The 19,117-nt window shown below is 36.6% G+C and overlaps 1 protein-coding gene and 1 pseudogene across 3 annotated transcripts; one reads left to right on the top strand and one right to left on the bottom strand.

Annotated features, from left to right (window-relative positions):
* Positions 1-1,101: 1,101 nt before the first annotated feature.
* On the top strand, positions 1,102-1,228 carry LOC131143559 (U5 spliceosomal RNA; annotated as a pseudogene).
* A 608-nt stretch (positions 1,229-1,836) lies between these two features.
* On the bottom strand, positions 1,837-13,450 carry LOC131168523 (uncharacterized). Of its 3 annotated transcripts, XM_058128021.1 has the most exons (15): positions 13,021-13,450; positions 5,816-5,973; positions 5,610-5,721; positions 5,328-5,483; positions 4,357-4,461; positions 3,919-4,002; positions 3,389-3,504; positions 3,181-3,282; positions 2,971-3,084; positions 2,803-2,859; positions 2,628-2,694; positions 2,479-2,532; positions 2,295-2,369; positions 2,157-2,192; positions 1,837-2,076 (listed from the first exon to the last, which is right to left on the bottom strand). In XM_058128021.1, the coding sequence occupies exons 2-15, from the start codon at positions 5,833-5,835 to the stop codon at positions 1,963-1,965; spliced, it is 1,212 nt and encodes a 403-aa protein (XP_057984004.1). In that variant the 5' UTR covers positions 5,836-5,973; positions 13,021-13,450; the 3' UTR covers positions 1,837-1,962. The 3 variants fall into 3 exon arrangements, with proteins under 3 accessions (XP_057984004.1, XP_057984006.1, XP_057984005.1); XM_058128023.1 differs by lacking the exon at positions 5,328-5,483 and having other exon boundaries at positions 13,021-13,435; XM_058128022.1 differs by lacking the exons at positions 5,816-5,973; positions 13,021-13,450 and having other exon boundaries at positions 5,328-5,520; positions 5,610-5,690.
* Between the last annotated feature and the right edge of the window lie 5,667 nt (positions 13,451-19,117).

Here is a 19,117-nt window from a genome sequence, read left to right as displayed (position 1 = left end):
CAGTGGAAAGCTTTGCAATCACTTTACTAGTTGCAAGCAAGCCCCTACCCGACACCTCTACGTAGGATTCACCTACATTCTAGTACTCGCACGTGATTTCAATACAAAGTGTGATTATTTTTATCTAATTAAATGAAGGTATTATAGACTTTGACCTATTTGGTTTCACGATTTTATTCTATAGAAGGCATCTAGATAAAGGATTGGGAAACCTAGCAAACCATGGCACTTCTGGCTCAATTTGTTTTGTTTGCATAATTTGATTTCATCACACAGTATGCTTTTGTGTTCTTGGACACTGCATTCACTAGTGCCCAATGGCACCACCATATCATAAATATCAAGGAGAATGGAGAGATGAACTACTCAGCCAAAAGCTTGGTTCCACCTCTTCATTCATGATTAAAAGGAACATCCTACAATTTTCATCGCGACTAATGGCACATACATACGTTGCTAGTGAAAAAGAATGCATTGAAAAAAGTTTAGACCAAACTAAATAGGCATTGGGGAAGCAAGTAGTCGCTTTTGGTTTGAGGTCAATCATTACACAAAAAGATTCATATGCCAATCATGAGTTATAAATCATAAACACCAAACTAGACAAGTTTCATATTCATATTGGTAAAAAATATTGTCAATTATTAGACTTAATGCGCCAATGTTGTGTTTTATTTGTGGAATGGGATAAAAAAAAATTGAATGAAAAAAAAGGTAAAAATTAATAAAAGACTATTCCTACATACTAATCTTGTAGTATTGTTATTTATCCCCGAATGGCAACTGAGGTTTACACTTCGGTTGGCAACAAAAGCTAGCAATTATAGGATTTCAGATGATAAATATTGTCGTATTTATTTCTCCTTGGTTGTCAACAATACCTAGTTATTAGTGGGGTGTTCAATTTCAATTGGGAAGTAGTACCAAAACCTATTGGTCTTTGCCCATGACCAGTTGTGCTTCAAGAAAGAAGAGCAAGAAGATTTGGTAGAACATATCAAATGTGTCAATAAATTGAGAAAGCATGAGTACCGTGATGTAAGAAATTTTTGGTCACCTATGAATTTAAAATTAACTAGTCAAGTATTTTGAAAGTCATGGAACCATGCGATATGAACACACACAGACTATACCAAACTATTCTTTTCCTTTTTACTAAGGAATATCGGGTTCTTGTCGTTAAAAGTGACGTACACCTTTTTTGGAGGGGGCTTTTTCTTAAAGCCTCCCATCAAACCAATAATTAAATATTTTAACTTGCTTCTCCATGGATCAGGTTTTGCCACTAGAGCTCTAAATATTTTCTCACCAATTTTTTCTTATCCAAATCAAACTTTATTTTAGCTTGCGAAATTGAACCTTTCACTCCTTCATACCCAAATCGCTCTTTTATTTAGTTTGCTGACGCCTATTAAGCGTAAAAGCCTAGGAAATCTCAACTCCTCTGCAGACAAAAATATACAACCAGCCAAGAGTCAAGCAAATTAAATAGCCATTGAAACTTAAAAAGCATAATGAATGAGAAAAGAATTAGGTTCTTGCTGAGTATCACTATAGTTTTTTTTGTCAGTCCTCCTCGATTAGTGAAATCAAGCTCAGTAGTCATCGGGTATAACTTAAAAACATGTAGTTAAGTAGGGTCTACATGTCATACTACTTAGACGCAATTTCATTGCCCTAAAAAGACTGACTGGGAAACCGTCGTGTTTCTCAGAGATAAGCTAATAGTCAAGTTTCAAGTTATCTGAGGAAATTAATTTTATTCAGATGAAGATATTATTTTGATGATTATCGAAGTGACAAATTTCTCTAGCTCAACTGACAAGAAAAACAATGTTGCTCAACCACATAGAGGGGCGACTTTGCTTTTATTAATTATTTTGTGAGCTATTACAAAAACTGGGAACCTCGGAAAAAAAAAAAAAAAAGGGTTAGCAGTTTAGTACAATACTGTAACGATCTCTAAGGAAGGGAGGTATTGGGAGGAACCATTGTCATTGATGTATAGTAAGCCTTTTCTGCATTAGACAGCCTACTTTGGAACATTGCCCATTCCTTTTTACACCTGTCTCTCACCTGCCACAAGAAAGAAACAACTAAAACAACTGTGTCAAAGATGATTTACACAAACCAACAAGAGAAGTGAATGGACATACTCCTTCCCATGCTGCCTTCCCCTTTCCAGCCTGCCCCTGTTAATTTTATTTTTTATTTTTTATTTTAAAAAAAAAAGTGACAAAAATATCAGTATTCTATCATGAATCTGTGGAAGTTTGTTATTAGCTTGGGTTTACCTGGTTCCCAAGAGATGGAACACCCTGATGGACAATCCACTGAGCGTCTACAACACCAATTTTCTCATGAGCAGGCTGTTCAAAAGAAATAATAGGAAAAAGTCTCATAAGACAATTATCATTTATAATTTATTAACAAGCAAATCAATAATTTGGGTAGAAAAATGGAAATGGTTGTGCTAACCTCCACGCATTTCCTAAGAGAAAAATCTAAACCCCATCCATGAACCAAGTCGTTCTGCAGTGATATTGGGAAAATTTATTTAGACTGCAGTAATAGTGATTTTGAATGGGCAGGCGCAATGGCAAGGATGAACAAGATCATTTCCGTACCTGAATCATATACCAAACACAGCGCCAAGCATCTCGTGAAAACACGGTAGCCATGATTTCGACAAATCTGCACATTTAGGTGTAGATTACTATAGTTCATTTCAACCCAATCTAACAGTTACCACATGGGCAACCTTGGAAAAACAAATATACATTTATTCATAATTGCACATACGCTGCACATGGTGGTAAATGTGGAGAAGTGCACCAACCATCTTTCTCCTCTGCTTCTCTGCGAGGAAAAAGGGAAACATTAAAAAAATAAAAAAAAAAAATCTACAGGCGCATAAATTCAAATTCTGAGCGGAAAATGAAGGCTATATGGAGAATGTGTCATTCTTACTTGTGTACTTCACCATCATCTCTTTTCTTTGTCATTTGCCATGTTAAAACTCTATTCGGTTCTAAACCAGGCTGAGAAATCTCTAACTTGTGCTTCCTAACCAGTTTTAAATATCTGACATGAAACATGGAGAAATTAAAATATTAAAATTCTAGTTTTATTTTATATATAATTATCATCACAGCAGAATAATGATTTTTCAACACTCACTCCTCTGCATCGAAATGCTCCACCCCTAGGTCTTCATCCCACATAAATATGTAGTCGTAAGATGCCACAATGTCAGGATGCAAAAAGCGCTTGGCAAACCACCTTGGACCAAATTTCAGGGTATTTTACAGGAAAATGTTAAAACAAAGAAGGAACTGGAAGGATCAGAGCCAGGATGTTGCTGAAGAGCATAGTGATAATTACTCACCATTTAGTTTGCTTTGGAGCACTCACATGAATAGCCCGCTTTGACCATTCAAATTCTTCCCATTCACTTGTTCGACCATCATAATGGAATAGTAGAATGGTAAAGTTCTCTGAGAACTGTAAAATTGTATTCAGTAGCACGCACAGAGGGATAGATATAGCTGTATGTGTACATAAATGTGTGAAAATCCACTTGGTTGGACTCCAATTTTTGTTCCCCCAAAAAAATCCTTGGCCTCTATATTTTATTTAAAAAGAGATCCTTTGTTAGTATTCATTTCGTATATTTTAAAAAGTTTGCAAAAAACATCGAGGGAATGTTCAAACTAAATGCAATATCACTTCTCTAAATTACGTCTTTGACATCTATTTTTTTTTTTCTACAATTGCCACAGCATATATCTTTTTTGTTTAAGAAAAATATCTTTCACCTCTACAATTACAATATAATCTCCATTAAATGATGACAAAGAGGCCCCATGCATGGAAGCAAGTGTGTGTGTAAAGAGAGAGAGAGAGTTCTTGCCTGACCTTTTTAAGAGCAGTGTCTATATTGCTTCTTTGATCATAACCAACAGTAAAGGTGACAAGATACTTGGGTTTGATGGTCATATCCTGCAAATGCCACGTCAATCAGTCAAAGATTCCAATTGGAGAACAAATATCTAAAATTTATAAATCACCAAACACCCAAATTTTTTCTTCATGTCTGAGTACTTGGCAGCAATCCAAATGAAGAAGGCACAAAATTACCAAGTTTTGTTTTAATTATGTTCCTCATAAACTTTAGAGAGGTAATTGTGAAACTCCACCTATTTTACTTATCCAAAAAGAAATGCATAATTTTTTATTTTTTATTTTTACTTCCATACATATATTTCCAAATCAAGGTAAAACATTTCCCATGCATCAAAGTGATTTACAGGTAGATGTGTCTTTCATATCAAAGTTCTGGTGGAAGACGCAAACCTCATTGGGTCGACCCCACAATCTGCGGGGGAATAAATCTGATTCAGATTCAACGATACCTGGGGCTAGTCTTTCAGCACCTCGAGGATTTGTTGGAACCCAAATCTACCAAAGGAAAAGAAAAAAAGAGTTAATAATTAATGTTGGCATGAAAAATGGGGACCATGATACGTGTTTCTAAGTTCGGAGAAATACGGAGCACAATTATGGATGTTCTAACACCTGACCCAAGGCCTTGGCTTTAAAAAAGGCACTTGAAAGTACAGATACTCAAGTACAAGTGCATGCATTCAATAAAAGCAACAAATTGTATCAACCCTTTCAAATATTAGGTTATACACTCCTATTAGTGCTATCAAAACCCGGTTTCTAAACCATTCCCTAATAGGACACATTATCTAAGTGTAACGGTCTTGGACCCAACTCTAGTAAGGTATTATTTGCTTTGGCCCATTGACCTCAGTCCTATAAAAGGCGCCTCACATAGTTGGAGTCCAAACCATTCTTATAAGTTCAAGATCTCCCTAGTACACATTCGATGTGGGACCGTAAGAGGCTCTCCCGTCCGATCTCTAACGCTCTTGTCAAAGTGGCTTACACCTCTGTGTAGGATCTACCCACATGATAGTACCTCAAGGGTAGCTCTGATACCAAATGCAACGGTCTTGGACCCAACTCTAGTAAGGTATTGTCCGTTTTGACCCACTGATCTCACAGGTTTGTCCTATAGAAGGCGCCTCACATAGTTGGAGTCCAAACCATCCTTATAAGCCCAAGATCTCCCTAGCATACATCCGATGTGAGACCGTGACACTAAGCTTAACTACAGACGAAGGAAACTTTTCTATTCATCAGCTTTACCTAAAAAAAAAAAAAAAAAGGAAGCACGCGTGTATGGTGTTGGGGTTCAAGATATTCAGTCTAGAAGCAAGATTTATTGCTGAAGTACACATTAACAAAATGAAGCATACCTTTGCATCATTAAATTTCTGAACTTGAGTTAAACTACCACTATTTCCCTTCAGATTAGACCAGGCATCCAACAGTGTTTGGCTTGATAGGCCTGAATACTTGTCCTCTATGTACGTGAGATCAAGGGAAGGAAAAAGGGTGGATGGGAGATTCATCTGTCAAATTGAAGCTCAATAACTAACATTTTTGTCACTATTTATTTAAAAAAAAAAAAGAAGCAACCCCATATAAGCAAACCTTAAAAACATTTAAAAAAAGAATTATAAGTCAAGTATGATTACCTTGCTAATTGAGAGTGTTGGAAATGATACTCCTACAAAGAAGCCAAACACAAGTCCAATGAACATTGTTACAAGAAGCTGCGTTGTCTCATTTGGTTTTCTTGTATTTCCACTGCAGCCAACAGTTCAGTTCCTACTCATCATTAAACAAAACAAATTTAAAAGCCACAATAGGGAGGACAACAAAATCTTCTTAAGTTCTGAACCTGCGTACTGGGGTTCCCATTTTATTCACTGCCTTCAAAATCCACAAGAGAAAATATAGAAACTGCAACCAGGCAAGCAGCAGCTGCTCCGCATACTCATCAAATTTGGAGTTTCCAATGCTTCAAAAATGGAGCAGACACCATGGCAAGAGGACCAACTGTAAATAATTAGAATTTAGAACTTGTTTAATAACAGTCAATAAGATTTGTTAGAATACGGCATTCCAGATTATGATTACTGCCAAGAAATTAAGGATGTCAATTTCATCCAGCTGCGAACCTGAAATGAACGTTTTATTGTCTGAAAAACAAAAAAAAAAATGGAGGGTGTGTCAAGTTCAGGTGCATGTGATAAAAACCCAAGTTTAGTGCGAGGCAGAGAGGAGTGCATGTTGCCTTGATCTGACCCTGACACAAGTATAGTTATTATAATAATTTATAAAGATTTCTATACCTTGTTTACACACACACAGAAACAGTATAAATTTAGTTGTAAGCCGCTATCATTAAGTGATAAATGAGTATTTATGAATAGGACTTGAAGGATAGGGCAGGTAAGAAGAGGGTATTATTATCATTCATTAACCATGGGGCAGCTGTCGGTGGAGGCCTGGTACAAGTGATTGGTCAGAGGGAGTGTAGGACCTTAGTACATGAGGATGTAGCAAGATAAGATGTAACCACCCCCTATTCGCAACATTGACATCCCTACATTGGAATACAACAACAACAACAAAACCAAACCCTAAGTCCCACTAGGTGGGGTCGGGTATTTTAATCCTTTTCGGTCAAATTCTGCGATCATGGACGATTTCTTTTGTTAGCCTTGGAGGCTACATGAGCTTAATTATCTTGTTTTGATGATAATAACCCATTAGTGGTTCTAGGTAAGTTCATCTTTGCATGTTAAGCTATAGTAAGTACAAACTCAAATGCAAAGATTAAGTAAAGTCTTAATAGGTTAGCCTTGTTGGCTACACTATCATGATTTATATGTTTTGATGATATTAACCTATATGTTGTTCCTAGTGCATTCCATCTTTGCAGATCATGTTTTAGTACAGGTTCAAGGATTGAATACATGAAGTATTGGATCAAAGGCAAAAATCAAACCAAGTTGACGTCAAGTAGGAAAGATCAAAAGGATACTCGCTCGGAAAGGACCCAAACACAACCAAAGGAAAATTATTGTTGAATTATATGTAATAAGAGTTGTGTGTGGTAGGAACATGTTGTAACTCTTGTGTTTTGTTTCTTGCATGATTTCTGAGCAAGAGTTGAGTAAATGCACATGCATACTAGGACACTTGAGTTTATAGGTTTTCACTTAAGTCACAAACTCACATTTATAGTTTTCAAAGTTAAATTAAAGAGTGTGTCAAAAGAATCCTAAACTCAAAATATGTTTTTCAAAGGGACAAGTTTTCATTATCTTGGTTCTATAAACATTTTCATACTTGGTCCCGGTTTAGTCAAAACATGTTTTATGTCCTTAAGCCTCAAAAAAGTCAAGTATATTTTTATTAAAGGACATACTAACTTATAAGATGAGCTTTCAAATGTGTTTTCATTAATCAAGATATCTTATATTCAAAGGGAAACTCACTTGGACAAGTTTTAATCTTCATTAATAAGCTTAAAACAGTGGTCAATCCTCTTGCATCAATTTGATCCTTTACTTACACTGGAATTCAACAAGGGTTTGTGTTGTGAATTTGCTAATCAAATGGAAAGGCATTTGGTCTATTGGTATGATTCTCACTTTGGGTGCGACAGGTTCTTGAAATGCCCCTCCTGCTTTCAGGAAATCTTGTTGTGAATTTGGTAATCCTACATGGTGGGCAATTAAGATAATTGATGGCTTTTTATTAGTAAAATTACCTATAAAAAGCTCAACCTAGAAAGATGATGCACCCCACTAACCATACGGTCCCATACATAAGTTATGCAAAATAAGTAAAAGTTAAAATGCAAATAACACATTCAAACAGTTGAATAAAGATGGGGTTAAAAATTGATTTGGTCCTATGTTTGGACCCCTTGCATCTAAAGAACAAAAGCACGGAACTCACAAGCAAGAAAACATAATACCCCATGACTCAACTGAATTAAGTCTTAAACTCAATTAAAAGGGTGTATCTATACCATAAAAATGACTGAAATCAGAATGAATAATTTCTGTATTTCTTAAATATTTTTGTACAAACCAATACAAACTACTTATAATACAATCTTTACTCTAAATATGGAAACAATCTCCTAAAAGAATCTCACTCAATAATATACAATAAATACCCCCTAAATCTCTCAAATATACACGGGATCTCTCCAATATACCCAAGATTTCTACACTCCCCCTCAAGTTGGATCATAGATATTGATCATGTCCAGCTTGCAGATGAAATCATTGAAACTCTGTCGGGCTAACCCTTTGGTAAAGATGTCTACGGTTTGTTCCTTGGTAGGTACATACGTCATACAAATGGTTCCTTCTTCAACCTTTTATTTGATAAAGTGTCGGTCCACTTCTACATGCTTAGTCCTGTCATGTTGAACTTGATTGAGAGAGATACTGATGGCTGCTTTGTTGTCACAATAGAGTTTGATAGGGAATTTCACCAGTATTTGTAATTCTTCCAAGAGTTTTCGTAACCACGGTCCTTCACATATCCCTTGTGCAGTTGTCCTAAATTCAGCCTCAGTACTACTTTGAGCCACTACATTTTGATTTTAACTCCTCTAAGTCACCAAATTTCCCCATACAAAGGTGCAATATCCGGTGGTAGACCTTCTATCTTCTGTTGATCCTGCCCAATCTGCATTTATGAAAACTTCTACTTCCTTACTTTCACACTTCTTAAAGAAGAGTCCTTTGCCCGAAGAGCCCTTGAGATACCTAAGGATCTTGTACACGGCATCTAGGTGAGTCTTTTTGGGTGAATGCATGTGTTGGCTTACCACACTAACTGCAAATGCAATGTCGGGTTTGGTATGTGATAAAGAGATGAGTTTACCAACCAATCTCTGATAGCTCTCATTTTCAACTGATATTTCGCAGTCTTCAACTCTCTTTATTGCTTCAATGGGGGTTTCACTAGGGTTGCATCCAAGCATGCCAGTTTCAGTTAGGAGATCAAGGATATACTTTCGCAGAGAGACACCGATACCTTTTTTTGATCTGGCAACTTAAATTCCTAAGAAGTATTGCATTTGTCTCAAGTCTTTAGCTTCAAACTCGGCAGCTAGGAATTTCTTCAATCTTTCCATCTCCACTGTATCATCTCCAGTTAGGATTATATTATCAACATACACAATCAAAATTGTTTTCTTACCACTTTCAAACTGATGAAAAAACATAGTGTGATTTGATTGCCCTTGTCGGTATCCTTAGGTTTTTATCACCTTCGCAAATCTGTCGAACCATACTCTAGGAGATTGCTTGAGTCCATACAGGGACTTCTTGAGTTTACAGACCCTGTTTTCTTCACCTCTCTTACTTAACCTGGAGGTATCGTCATGTAGACTTCTTCTTCTAACTCGCCATCTAGAAATGCATTCTTAATGTCGAGTTACCGGAGTGGCCAATCCAAGTTGGCTGCGAAGGACAGGAGGACCTGAACTGTATTCAATTTTGCCACCAGTGCAAATGTCTTCGTGTAGTCAATGCCATAGGTTTGTGTAAACCCTTTTGCAACAAGTCGGGCTTTATACTGTTCAACTGTCCCATCAGCTCTATATTTCATTGTGAAGACCCATTTACAACCAACTGGCTTCTTCCCTCTCGGAAGATTCATAACGTCCCAAGTTCCATTCTTTTCCAGAGCCCACATTCCCTCCATTACAACTTCCCTCCATTCAGAAATCTTCAAGGCTTTTGGATATTCTTTGGAATTTTTATCCTATCAAGGTTAGAAGTAAAAGCATGATATTCTGTAGATAGGCTTTTATAAGATATGTATTTTGACCAGGGATATTGAGTACATGACCCGGTTTGTTTTCTAACTGCAATGGGTAAATTGATGTCATCAGGTACAGTCTTATCAGAAGACTCATGGCCATCTATTACCTGATCGAGATTAGGCGTGGACTCATGATTGCTCAGAGCTATTATCGGTTCCAACTCTCTTGGTGCCTCAGGTATGAGATTCTCCCTGTTCTTTGTGTTTGACTTTCTTGAGTAAACAAGTATTTCTATGTTGTTTTGTTTTTTTGCATCTCCCCCTAAGTTTAAGTGGTCTTTTATACATGATAGGTCAGGAAATGATGCGATGATAGACTCGGTGTATGGCACCGATTCATCAACAGAGAAATCAAAGAACCGATCTTCATTCCATTTCTCCCCCTGAAGAGAGGGCTTTGGGAAGTAAGGAGTGGTTTCAAAGAACGTGACATCAAGGCTAACAAACAATTTTTTGTGACAGGATCATAACATTTGTAACCTTTCTGAGTAGGAGAGTAACCAATAAAAACGCACTTAATGGCACGAGGTTCCAATTTATCCCGATTGTGAGCATGAACATGAACAAATGCAGTACATCCAAAGATTTTTAGAGATAGATTGGAGTGGAGCCGAGAGTTGGGAAAACATTCCTGGAGGTTTTGGAGAGGAGTGGCAAAAGAAAGAACTTGACTAGGCATTCGATTAATGAGATGTGTAGCTGTTAAAAGGGCATTGCCCCAAAAATATTTTTTCATATTTGTAGTAAACATTAATGCCTGAGCTACTTCAAGAATATGCCTATTTTTACGTTCAGCAACCCTATTTTGTTGAGGGGTATCCACACAGGAACTTTGATGAACAATTCCATTTTCTTGAAGATATTGTCTCAAGATATCATTGAAATATTTCGTACCATTATCAGTACGTAAAATTTGAATGTGAGTTTGGAATTGTATTTGAATCATAGAGTGAAAATTGACAAAAATAGAATGAACTTCAATTTTATCTTTCAACAAGTAAACCCAACAAATGCGAGTATGATCAGCAATAAAAGTAACAAATCATCTCGTGTAAATGCGATTAAGAGAGCGTGAGGTCCCCCATAAATCACTGTGAATTATAGTAAAGGGTCTGGATGGTTTGTATGTGGATTTTGGAAAGGAATTACACTAGTATTTTGAAAGTTCACAAATCTCACACTGAAATTTAAAAGACGTTTTATTTGAACAAATGGAGGGAAATAAACGTCTTAGATATTGAAAATTTGGATGACCCATCCTAGAATGCCATAACAAAATTTCACTATCCCTAGAAATAGATGCAGAATCACAAATAGCAATTTTACATTGTTCACTCACATTCGCCTCCTCAAAGTAGTAGAGTCCCTCACACTTCTTCACATTGCCAATCGTCTTCCTCGATGATAGGTCCTAAAAAACACAATGAGAGGGAAGAAATTTAGCACAACAATTGGAATTCTTAGTCAACTGGTTAATGGATAGTAAGTTGCAGGATAAATTAGGAATATGAAGAGCGGACTCTAGTGTGATGGAGTCAGAGAGTCAGATATTCCCTTTGCCTGCGACAAAGGAGAGTGATCCATCTGCAATTTTAACTTTCAAATTTCTAGCACAGGGTGAATATATGAGAAAAGATGATAGGCATCAATCATGTGGTAAGAAGCACTAGAATCAATAATCCAAGGAGTTTTGGATTTAGAGGTTATATTCAAGGCTTGCAAAAAATTACCTCTTTGAGCTAAAGAACCCAAAGCAATATTTTTGGAATTTGAGATAACCTTTTCATCTTGTGGGTAAAGGCAATCTAACAAAGGTGCACGATCATCAGCATGTAGGGCTTGCTTAAGCAGAATATAAATAGAGTCAGCACTTGGAAGCTTTGTTTGAGGAGAAGAATCTTGTTTCTCATGGCCTGTGCTGTTACTATTATTCAGTAAATTTAAGCGTTCAAGTTTCTCACCCATAGTTGGCTCGCTCAAATCATAGTCAATGTGTTCTTCATCAGTAACCTCCATATGATCTAGTTTCGTTGTTCGTGAAGAATGTAACGGCGAGCAACTCGAGCGAGCGATGTGCGAACAGCTAACTGGCGAACATGCGAAGGTAAAACGACACTGCGAGGCGAAGGCACAGTGACACCGCGAGGCGAGGGTTGTCACAGACTCACAAGGCTCCGTGAGCGAGTGATGGGCGGTAGTCAGCGACTGATGAAAAATGAAAGTATGAAACCCTAACTCGAGAGGTCTTCCCTCTAATGTAGAGACGAGGCGAATCGTAGACTGAAACTCTGTTGGAGGACCTCGTGAGATTCAAAGGTCATCAAACCTCTACTTTGGCCGACGGTTTCCACCATTGATAGTTAGGTTTAATCTCCTAACTCTGATACCATAAAATCAGAATGAATAATTTCTGTATTTCTTGAATAATTTTGTACAAGCCAAAACAAGCTACTTATAATTCAATCTCTACTCTAAATATGGAAACAATCCCCTAAAAGAATCTCACTCAATAATATATAATAAATAACCCCTAAATCTTTCCAATATACACAGGATCTCTCCAATATACATGGGATTTCTACAAGAACAAAAGAATGAAACAACTGCTCCCAAAATCACAACCGCAGTCCTAACAAGTAACAAAGTCATGGAGTCCATCCTATGCACCCTTATGAACATCCTTCATTTCCCCACTTTATATACATAAATACATATATAGTCTGGTCCCTCAGAAAAAATCCCTCCAGAACGCATGGCAAAACAACCCAACAATGAAACAACAAAGCAGCTTCTGTTATACCACAACCCAGTTCGTATAAACAACGGTTCTTGCTAGTAAGACTGCTTTTGAAGCACATTCTTATTCTTTCAATCTACTAATGGAGAAGAACAATTATTTGTTTTTGTGTTGATCATTTTCTTAGTAGGCATGTTCTGCACTACAACACAATTATGAATCAAATATGTAACATTGATTTTTGAAAATACATCTTTCAAGTCACAACCATGACGCGTTCGCAATACAAATCACCTGACGCTGATATATGCTTAGCTCAATAAGTTATACTGCAATAGCAGAAAGTAAAGCAACCACATACCCCTAATTAAATTCAATGTTTTTTTATTTTCTATTACCCGTTATTTTCGCCTTTGTTTCCCTTCTAATTCTAGTTTTCTGAGAACCCCCAAAAAAAGTAGCTGAACATGAGATAAAAACGAAATTAAAAAGGAGAAAAAGGGGCTAACCTTGAGCGATTAATCAAGAATTGCCAAGAAAAAGAGCACTTCTTCAACCTCAGATTTGGGGTCCTTCGTTTCAGATAGAATAATGAAGATGGTAAGAAAAAGATTTAGGGATTTGAATTTGAATCTCTACTTTGCGAAGAAGATGATCCGAAGAGATGATACAAAATCTGAATTGAATTTTTCACCAAAATCACAACCCAGATCGCTACAAGCTTTCTCCCTTCTGCGCCGGAGATGGGATTTTGCAGAAGAGCGCGACCGAGTCTGCAACTTCCATGAAATCAAAGTCATGTAACTGTAGAACCGAACAGAGACACAAAACAAAGAAACAATACTTATGGTAGAAATTCCGGGGAAAATGGTTTCCGAAATTCTCGGGAATTTAGAGGAATGGAATTCATATCACCGGAAAGGGAAATGGCCGCGAATTAAACTTTCCCCCGTTTGTGGGAATTTCTTGTATACTCTCCTCGGATTGGAAGAATTGGAAAGTGTAGGACCCTTGACCGTTAGATTATCAGATATATTGTGATTGGTTGGATATCTGTTTCTTCATCCACGTGTACGGAAGATGTTGCGTGTGTATGGAATTGACGGTGTGAGTGGTAGAATCGAAGGGATTCCCTTGTGAGCGTTTGACTTTGTTATTGACTAGAGGAATAGAGTGTACCAATACAATACCATGTTGATTTTGGTTCTCTATCCTCTGGAGTCTTTCCTAATTTTCTCACAATTATTTTTACGCACATTGGTTCAAGCCCGGATAAAGGAGGAGGTAGGTACAACTAACAGTAAAATTTATACTTTTATCAAATATATATTGAGGTGTTTGCTACAACTAATATATTGCACTTGTATCCTTTGAGTATAGCGAAAAGTGGATGTGTTGTGTTTTCGTGGTGTATATATAAGAAAAAAAATATATAGTTGAAAATCACATGTGCTGAGGAGTAGCAGCAAATAGTCGATAATTTTGCTAAAATAGTCGATGATTTGTTCCACAATTCAGATAATTTATATTATGTCTGAAATAGTCGACAATTTGTCTTAGGAACTCAGTGCTAATTTTTAAAATTTGAATATGAACGTTAAGTTGGTTGGATGTTTAGAGGGAAACTTCCGTAGTGTTTATAAATATACTAATCTGGGTATATTCTGAGTGAGAAAGATCATTGTGAATTGTATTATATTGTGTTCTTTGACATTTTCATAGTGAAAATTTTTGTCGATTGCTCCTGTGGATGTAGGCATTATCGAACCACGTAAATCTTTGTGTTGTTGTTCTTGCTTTCATATATGCTATGTGTGTATTCCATATTTGTTCTTCATTAGTTGCCTCATTTAAATTCCACTATGCAAATCCGAGTTCTTTCACAACAATTGGTATCTGAGCGTTGTTGTTATGGCATCGGACACTTCATTTGCGAAATTTGATGTTGCCAAATTTGATAGAACTGAAAACTTCGATTTGTGGCAGAGGAGAGTAAAAGATTTGCTTGTGTAGTAAGAGATAGTGAAGGCCTTGTATGATGTTCAACCGAAAGGTATGAATGAGGCTAATTGGAAAGAATTAGAAGCAAAGGTTGTTGCTACAATATGATTATGTTTGGTCGACAAAGTGCTCTATCATGTCATGGAGGAAGATTCTCCTGCAGTTGTTTGGCAAAAGGTTGAAAGCCGGTACGTGTCCAAATCCCTTACTAACAAATTATTTCTTAAACAATGTCTTTATTGGCTTAAGATGGTGGATGGTTCAAACTTGAACCAACACGTCAAACCATTTAATCACATCATAAATGATTTAATGCGTGTTGATGTAAAACTTGAAGAGGATGATAAGACGTTGATGCTACTGAATTCCTTGCCAGCGACTCACACATATGAGAACCTAATTACCACTCTTACATGGGGGAAAGAGACCCTAAACTTGGAAGATGTGACAAGTGCTTTGTTAGGGTTTCATCAAAGGATGAAAGTTTGCGATGAAAATTCACGTGGAGAAGGACTCGTGGTGAAAGGTAACCATGATCATGGGAGAGGAAAACTCAGAAATGGATTAAGTCAAAAATCCCGAGCTCAATCTAAGAAGAAAAAGGATATTCGGTGTTATAAGGGCGGTAAAAAGGGGCACATTAAACCGGAGTGTTTAGATTAAAAGAAAGGAAATGCTAAAAAGCATGAAAGGAATTCAAAATCAGCAAATGTAGTTCAAGAAAAAAATTCAGTTTGCAATGATGGTGATGTACTTTTAGTTTTGTAGAGGTTGGATTGCCTCACAAACTCATGGATCCTAGACCCAACATGTTCTTACCATATGACTCCAAATAAGGAGTGGTTCAGCACATATAGGTTGGTAAATCCAGGTTCAATTCTTATGGGCAATGATGTCTCTTGTAAAATCATTGGCATTGGAAGTATTAGAATTAAAATGTTTGATGGTGCTGTAAGAACCTTGAGCAATGTAAGACACATACTGGACCTACGGAATAGTCTAATTTCACTTGACACTTTGGATTGTAATGGATTTAATTACAAGTCCGAAAGTGGGATTATGAAAGTGTGTAAAGATAATCTAACAGTGATGAAATGGTAAAAGTTATACAGAAATATCTATACATTGCAGGGAATTACTGTTGTAGGTTGAGTTGTAGTCGTAGATTATGAATTTGATGAAACCATTTTGTGGCATATGCGGTGTGGGCATATGCGTAAATATGGTATGAAAGAACTTCACAAGAGAAAACTCTTGAAAGGTATGAAAACATGTAAGCCGAATTTTTGCAAGTTTTGTGTTCTTAAGAAACAAAATAGGGAAAAATTCAAATCAGTTATTCATAAGACGGAAGATATTCTTGATTATATACATTCTGATGTTTGGGGGTTTGTTGGAGTAGCATCAAGAAGTGGACATGTTTACTTTGTGAGTTTTGTTGACGACTACTCATGGAAAGTCTAGGTATACTTCATGCAGCACAAGTCTGATATGTTTGCCAAGTTTAAGTTGTGGAAAGTTGAAGTGGAAAATCAAACTGGGAGGAGAATCAAATGCCTCAAGTCTGACAATGGGACTGAGTATGCTGATTCTAAGTTCATGGAGTTTTGTGAGCAGTAGGGTATTAAGAGACATTTCACTTTTTGTCGGACACCTTAGTAAAATTGTGTGGTTTAAAGGATGAACCGAACTCTATGAAAAGAAAGGTGTAGTCCCAAGAGGGGGGGCGAACTGGGTTTATAAAAATTTCTTTCAACTCTTTTTATAATTTCCTTTTAAACTTATTGTAAGTTTAGCAATCACACAAGGATGGTTTGAAGTTCAATTACAATATCAACTAGGAACCAATATTCACTTTTGAATCTTTATGAAAGAGTATATTAATTTGATCTTGTAGCAATTTAACTTAATACCCAATCAATACACCAACACAATCCACAAGTTAATCAATATGAATTTCAGCAGTGCTTCCAAGATTTCAACTTTTGAATATGTCAACTCACTTAACAAGATAAGTTTGATTTCAATATGAAAAGAATTAAAGATTCCAACCAAGCATCTAAAACTCAGAATTTAAAAAAATCTCTTTCAATATTAATGAGTCTTAGGTGTTAATCAATCAACGTACTTTCTTGTGGTTTCCGCAATATATATTGATCAACCAACGTATTCCTTTTCGGTTTTTGTAATTCCCAAAAGCAAATTAATTTTTAGCAATTTATTCTTCAATCCACGCAATTGATATATGTGTAGAAAATTAAAGAAAGTTAGGGAAGAGAGTGAGACCGAGTTTTTACGAGGTTCAGCTATACCCGCCCACGTCCTCGCCTTAGGCAACATACCTAAAGATTCCACCAAACCAATCCTTTACGAGCGGAGCAAACCTTTACAAACACTCCTTCAATAGGTTGGAGCCCTCCTCTCCAAGCGATAACCCACGCTCAATACAATGATTCAATAGCCCTGAATCGTCAAGAAAACAAGAAATGTAGTGATCCAAAAAAATAAAAATAAAATAAAAATAAAAAATAAAAAAATTAAATTAAATTAAATTAAATAATTAACTAAATTAAATAATTAATTAAATAATGATAATCATTAATTAAATTATATAATATAACACATTAATATATATTAATATAATATAATATATTATGATAATATATATAATTAAGTAATGGATCCTGAAGTGAAGCTTCATGATCAATTCAAGAAGAAGGCCGCCACCTCTCCGGTGAAAATTCCTGCGCCCCAGCTCACGTCCGTCTCCGTCTCTCTCTCTCTCTCTCTCTCTCAAATTTTGGAGTGGATTTGTCGTGGAAGCGGGTTAAGCACTATCCTAGGGTAAGGCAATATTTTCCTAATTTCTCAATTTCGCTTTAAATCTGCCGTTAAATTAACGATCAGGCACTACCACGGTGTCCTAGTCATGATCGTCTGGAGTAAACTTTCAATTGGGGTTTTCTAGGCCCCACTCCAAAGCGAGAGTGGGATTTGGGAAATTAGGTAAATTGACTATATTTGAGGGTATAACTATTTATTTGAAATTTATGACCCTAGAAAATATTAAAATATTATTTTATTTAGGGTTGATTAAATAGAACTAGAATTTTAATTTCAGGGTCCGGCTGAGCGCCGCAAGTATTTTTCGGGGTCCCTATTGGCGTAGTTCAAGAAACCAGGTAAGAGGAAAAATATATATTAAACCATAATTTTATGAATTTAATGGAAAATGAATTGTGTTATATATACGTGTATATGTTTCGGTATGAGTTTAAAATGTCAACCATTTAAATTATATTTTTCTGAGTTTAAGACTGTTTATTAGATACGTATATGCGAAAACGAACTGATAAAAGTGGAAAATATTTTCAAGATAATTATGTAAGAAATGAAATGTATTTTTAGAATATAAACATTAAATGTTGGTTAGCTTATTTTACAGGCAGTATATGAATTTTATTACTAAATTGTATGACATGAGTAAATATAAGTTTTGTGCAAATATATGTTAAATGTATGAGATGCAGGTTAAGTAAGTAATACATTGACAATGAAATATGATCTGAACTACGTTGCTTGTGTGTGTTAATGCAATCATGTAAACAGTTGAAATATGTTGGGTAAAACAACAGAAAGATGTTGGGTAAATGTATGACAGTTGAAAAATACTGGGTAAAATAGCTGAAAGATGTTGGGTAAATGTATGAAAGCTAAAAAATATTAGGTAAAACAGTTGAAAAATGTTGGGTAAAATAGCTGAAAGATGCTGGGTATGAAATGAAATAAAATGAAAATGGAAATGAATGAAATGGAAATGAAATGTGAAGTATGAACAATGTAAAATGAGAAAGAGCCACGTAAAGTGAAATGAATGGTCTAGCCCTTGATCTGTTCTATGATTTGAAAATACCAAAAAAGGCAACCATGTTTGCAACCAGCATAAGCGCTAGTGTGACCTGGTTGGGATGGTCAACACCCTTTTAAAATTTGGTGTCTCACCCGACTCTTCATCCCTCGCCTTCTCAACAGTCCTTCGACCTCGTCGCCTGCCATGTTCCATCACTCTTACTCGCCACAATGTCTTCTCCACCTGTCCTAGGGCAAGGGTCATCCCTAAACTCTTCTCCGGACTCATCAAAAGCCTCGTCCCAACCCCTCGCTTGATGACTCCAGTTTCGTGTCCTACCAAGATGAGGCTACATACGTGGTAAGAGCACCACGATGATGTCAACGCCAACGATCGTGAAGGGGGTTGGCTCCACGACCAAGCAGTTCGGCACAAACCCTAAGGATGCCATGGGCACCGACTGAGGACTCGTAGATGCCTTCACCTATTGCACAACCCTCATGGTCCTCCTCCGAGCTTTATTAGGTCCCGTTTCCCTACCCACTTCCATTCCAGACGTTCCAGCCTACCTGGAAGAAACGACGCTAACCCATGATGCTGCATTAGCCAAGCCATTGCTACTTTCACCCACTTTAGATTCTGACTCCGACTCCTAACTATAGTGTCATTCGACGTAGAGACTCAAAAAATAATATTAATAAAATAATTATGGAAAAAAGGGAAAATAGTTTGGTGTAGACCAAACCGTCGACGAT

This window comes from Malania oleifera, chromosome 11 (genome assembly GCF_029873635.1).
Source record: "Malania oleifera isolate guangnan ecotype guangnan chromosome 11, ASM2987363v1, whole genome shotgun sequence".
In the NCBI taxonomy this organism is placed as follows: domain Eukaryota; kingdom Viridiplantae; phylum Streptophyta; class Magnoliopsida; order Santalales; family Ximeniaceae; genus Malania; species Malania oleifera.
The sequence above is the reverse complement of the archived record's forward strand: the minus strand, read 5'-3'. Positions and strand labels throughout refer to the sequence as shown.

Bases quoted from the DNA above. Each gene is read 5' to 3' on its own strand.
- LOC131168523 (XM_058128021.1), bottom strand. From the start codon at position 5,835: ATGGGAACCCCAGTACGCAG. The intron at 4,003-4,356 runs GTTTGCGTCTTC...TGGCATTTGCAG, and splicing joins TGTGGGGTCGACCCAATGAG to GATATGACCATCAAACCCAA. The intron at 2,533-2,627 runs GTACGGAAATGA...ATATCACTGCAG, and splicing joins GTGTTTGGTATATGATTCAG to AACGACTTGGTTCATGGATG.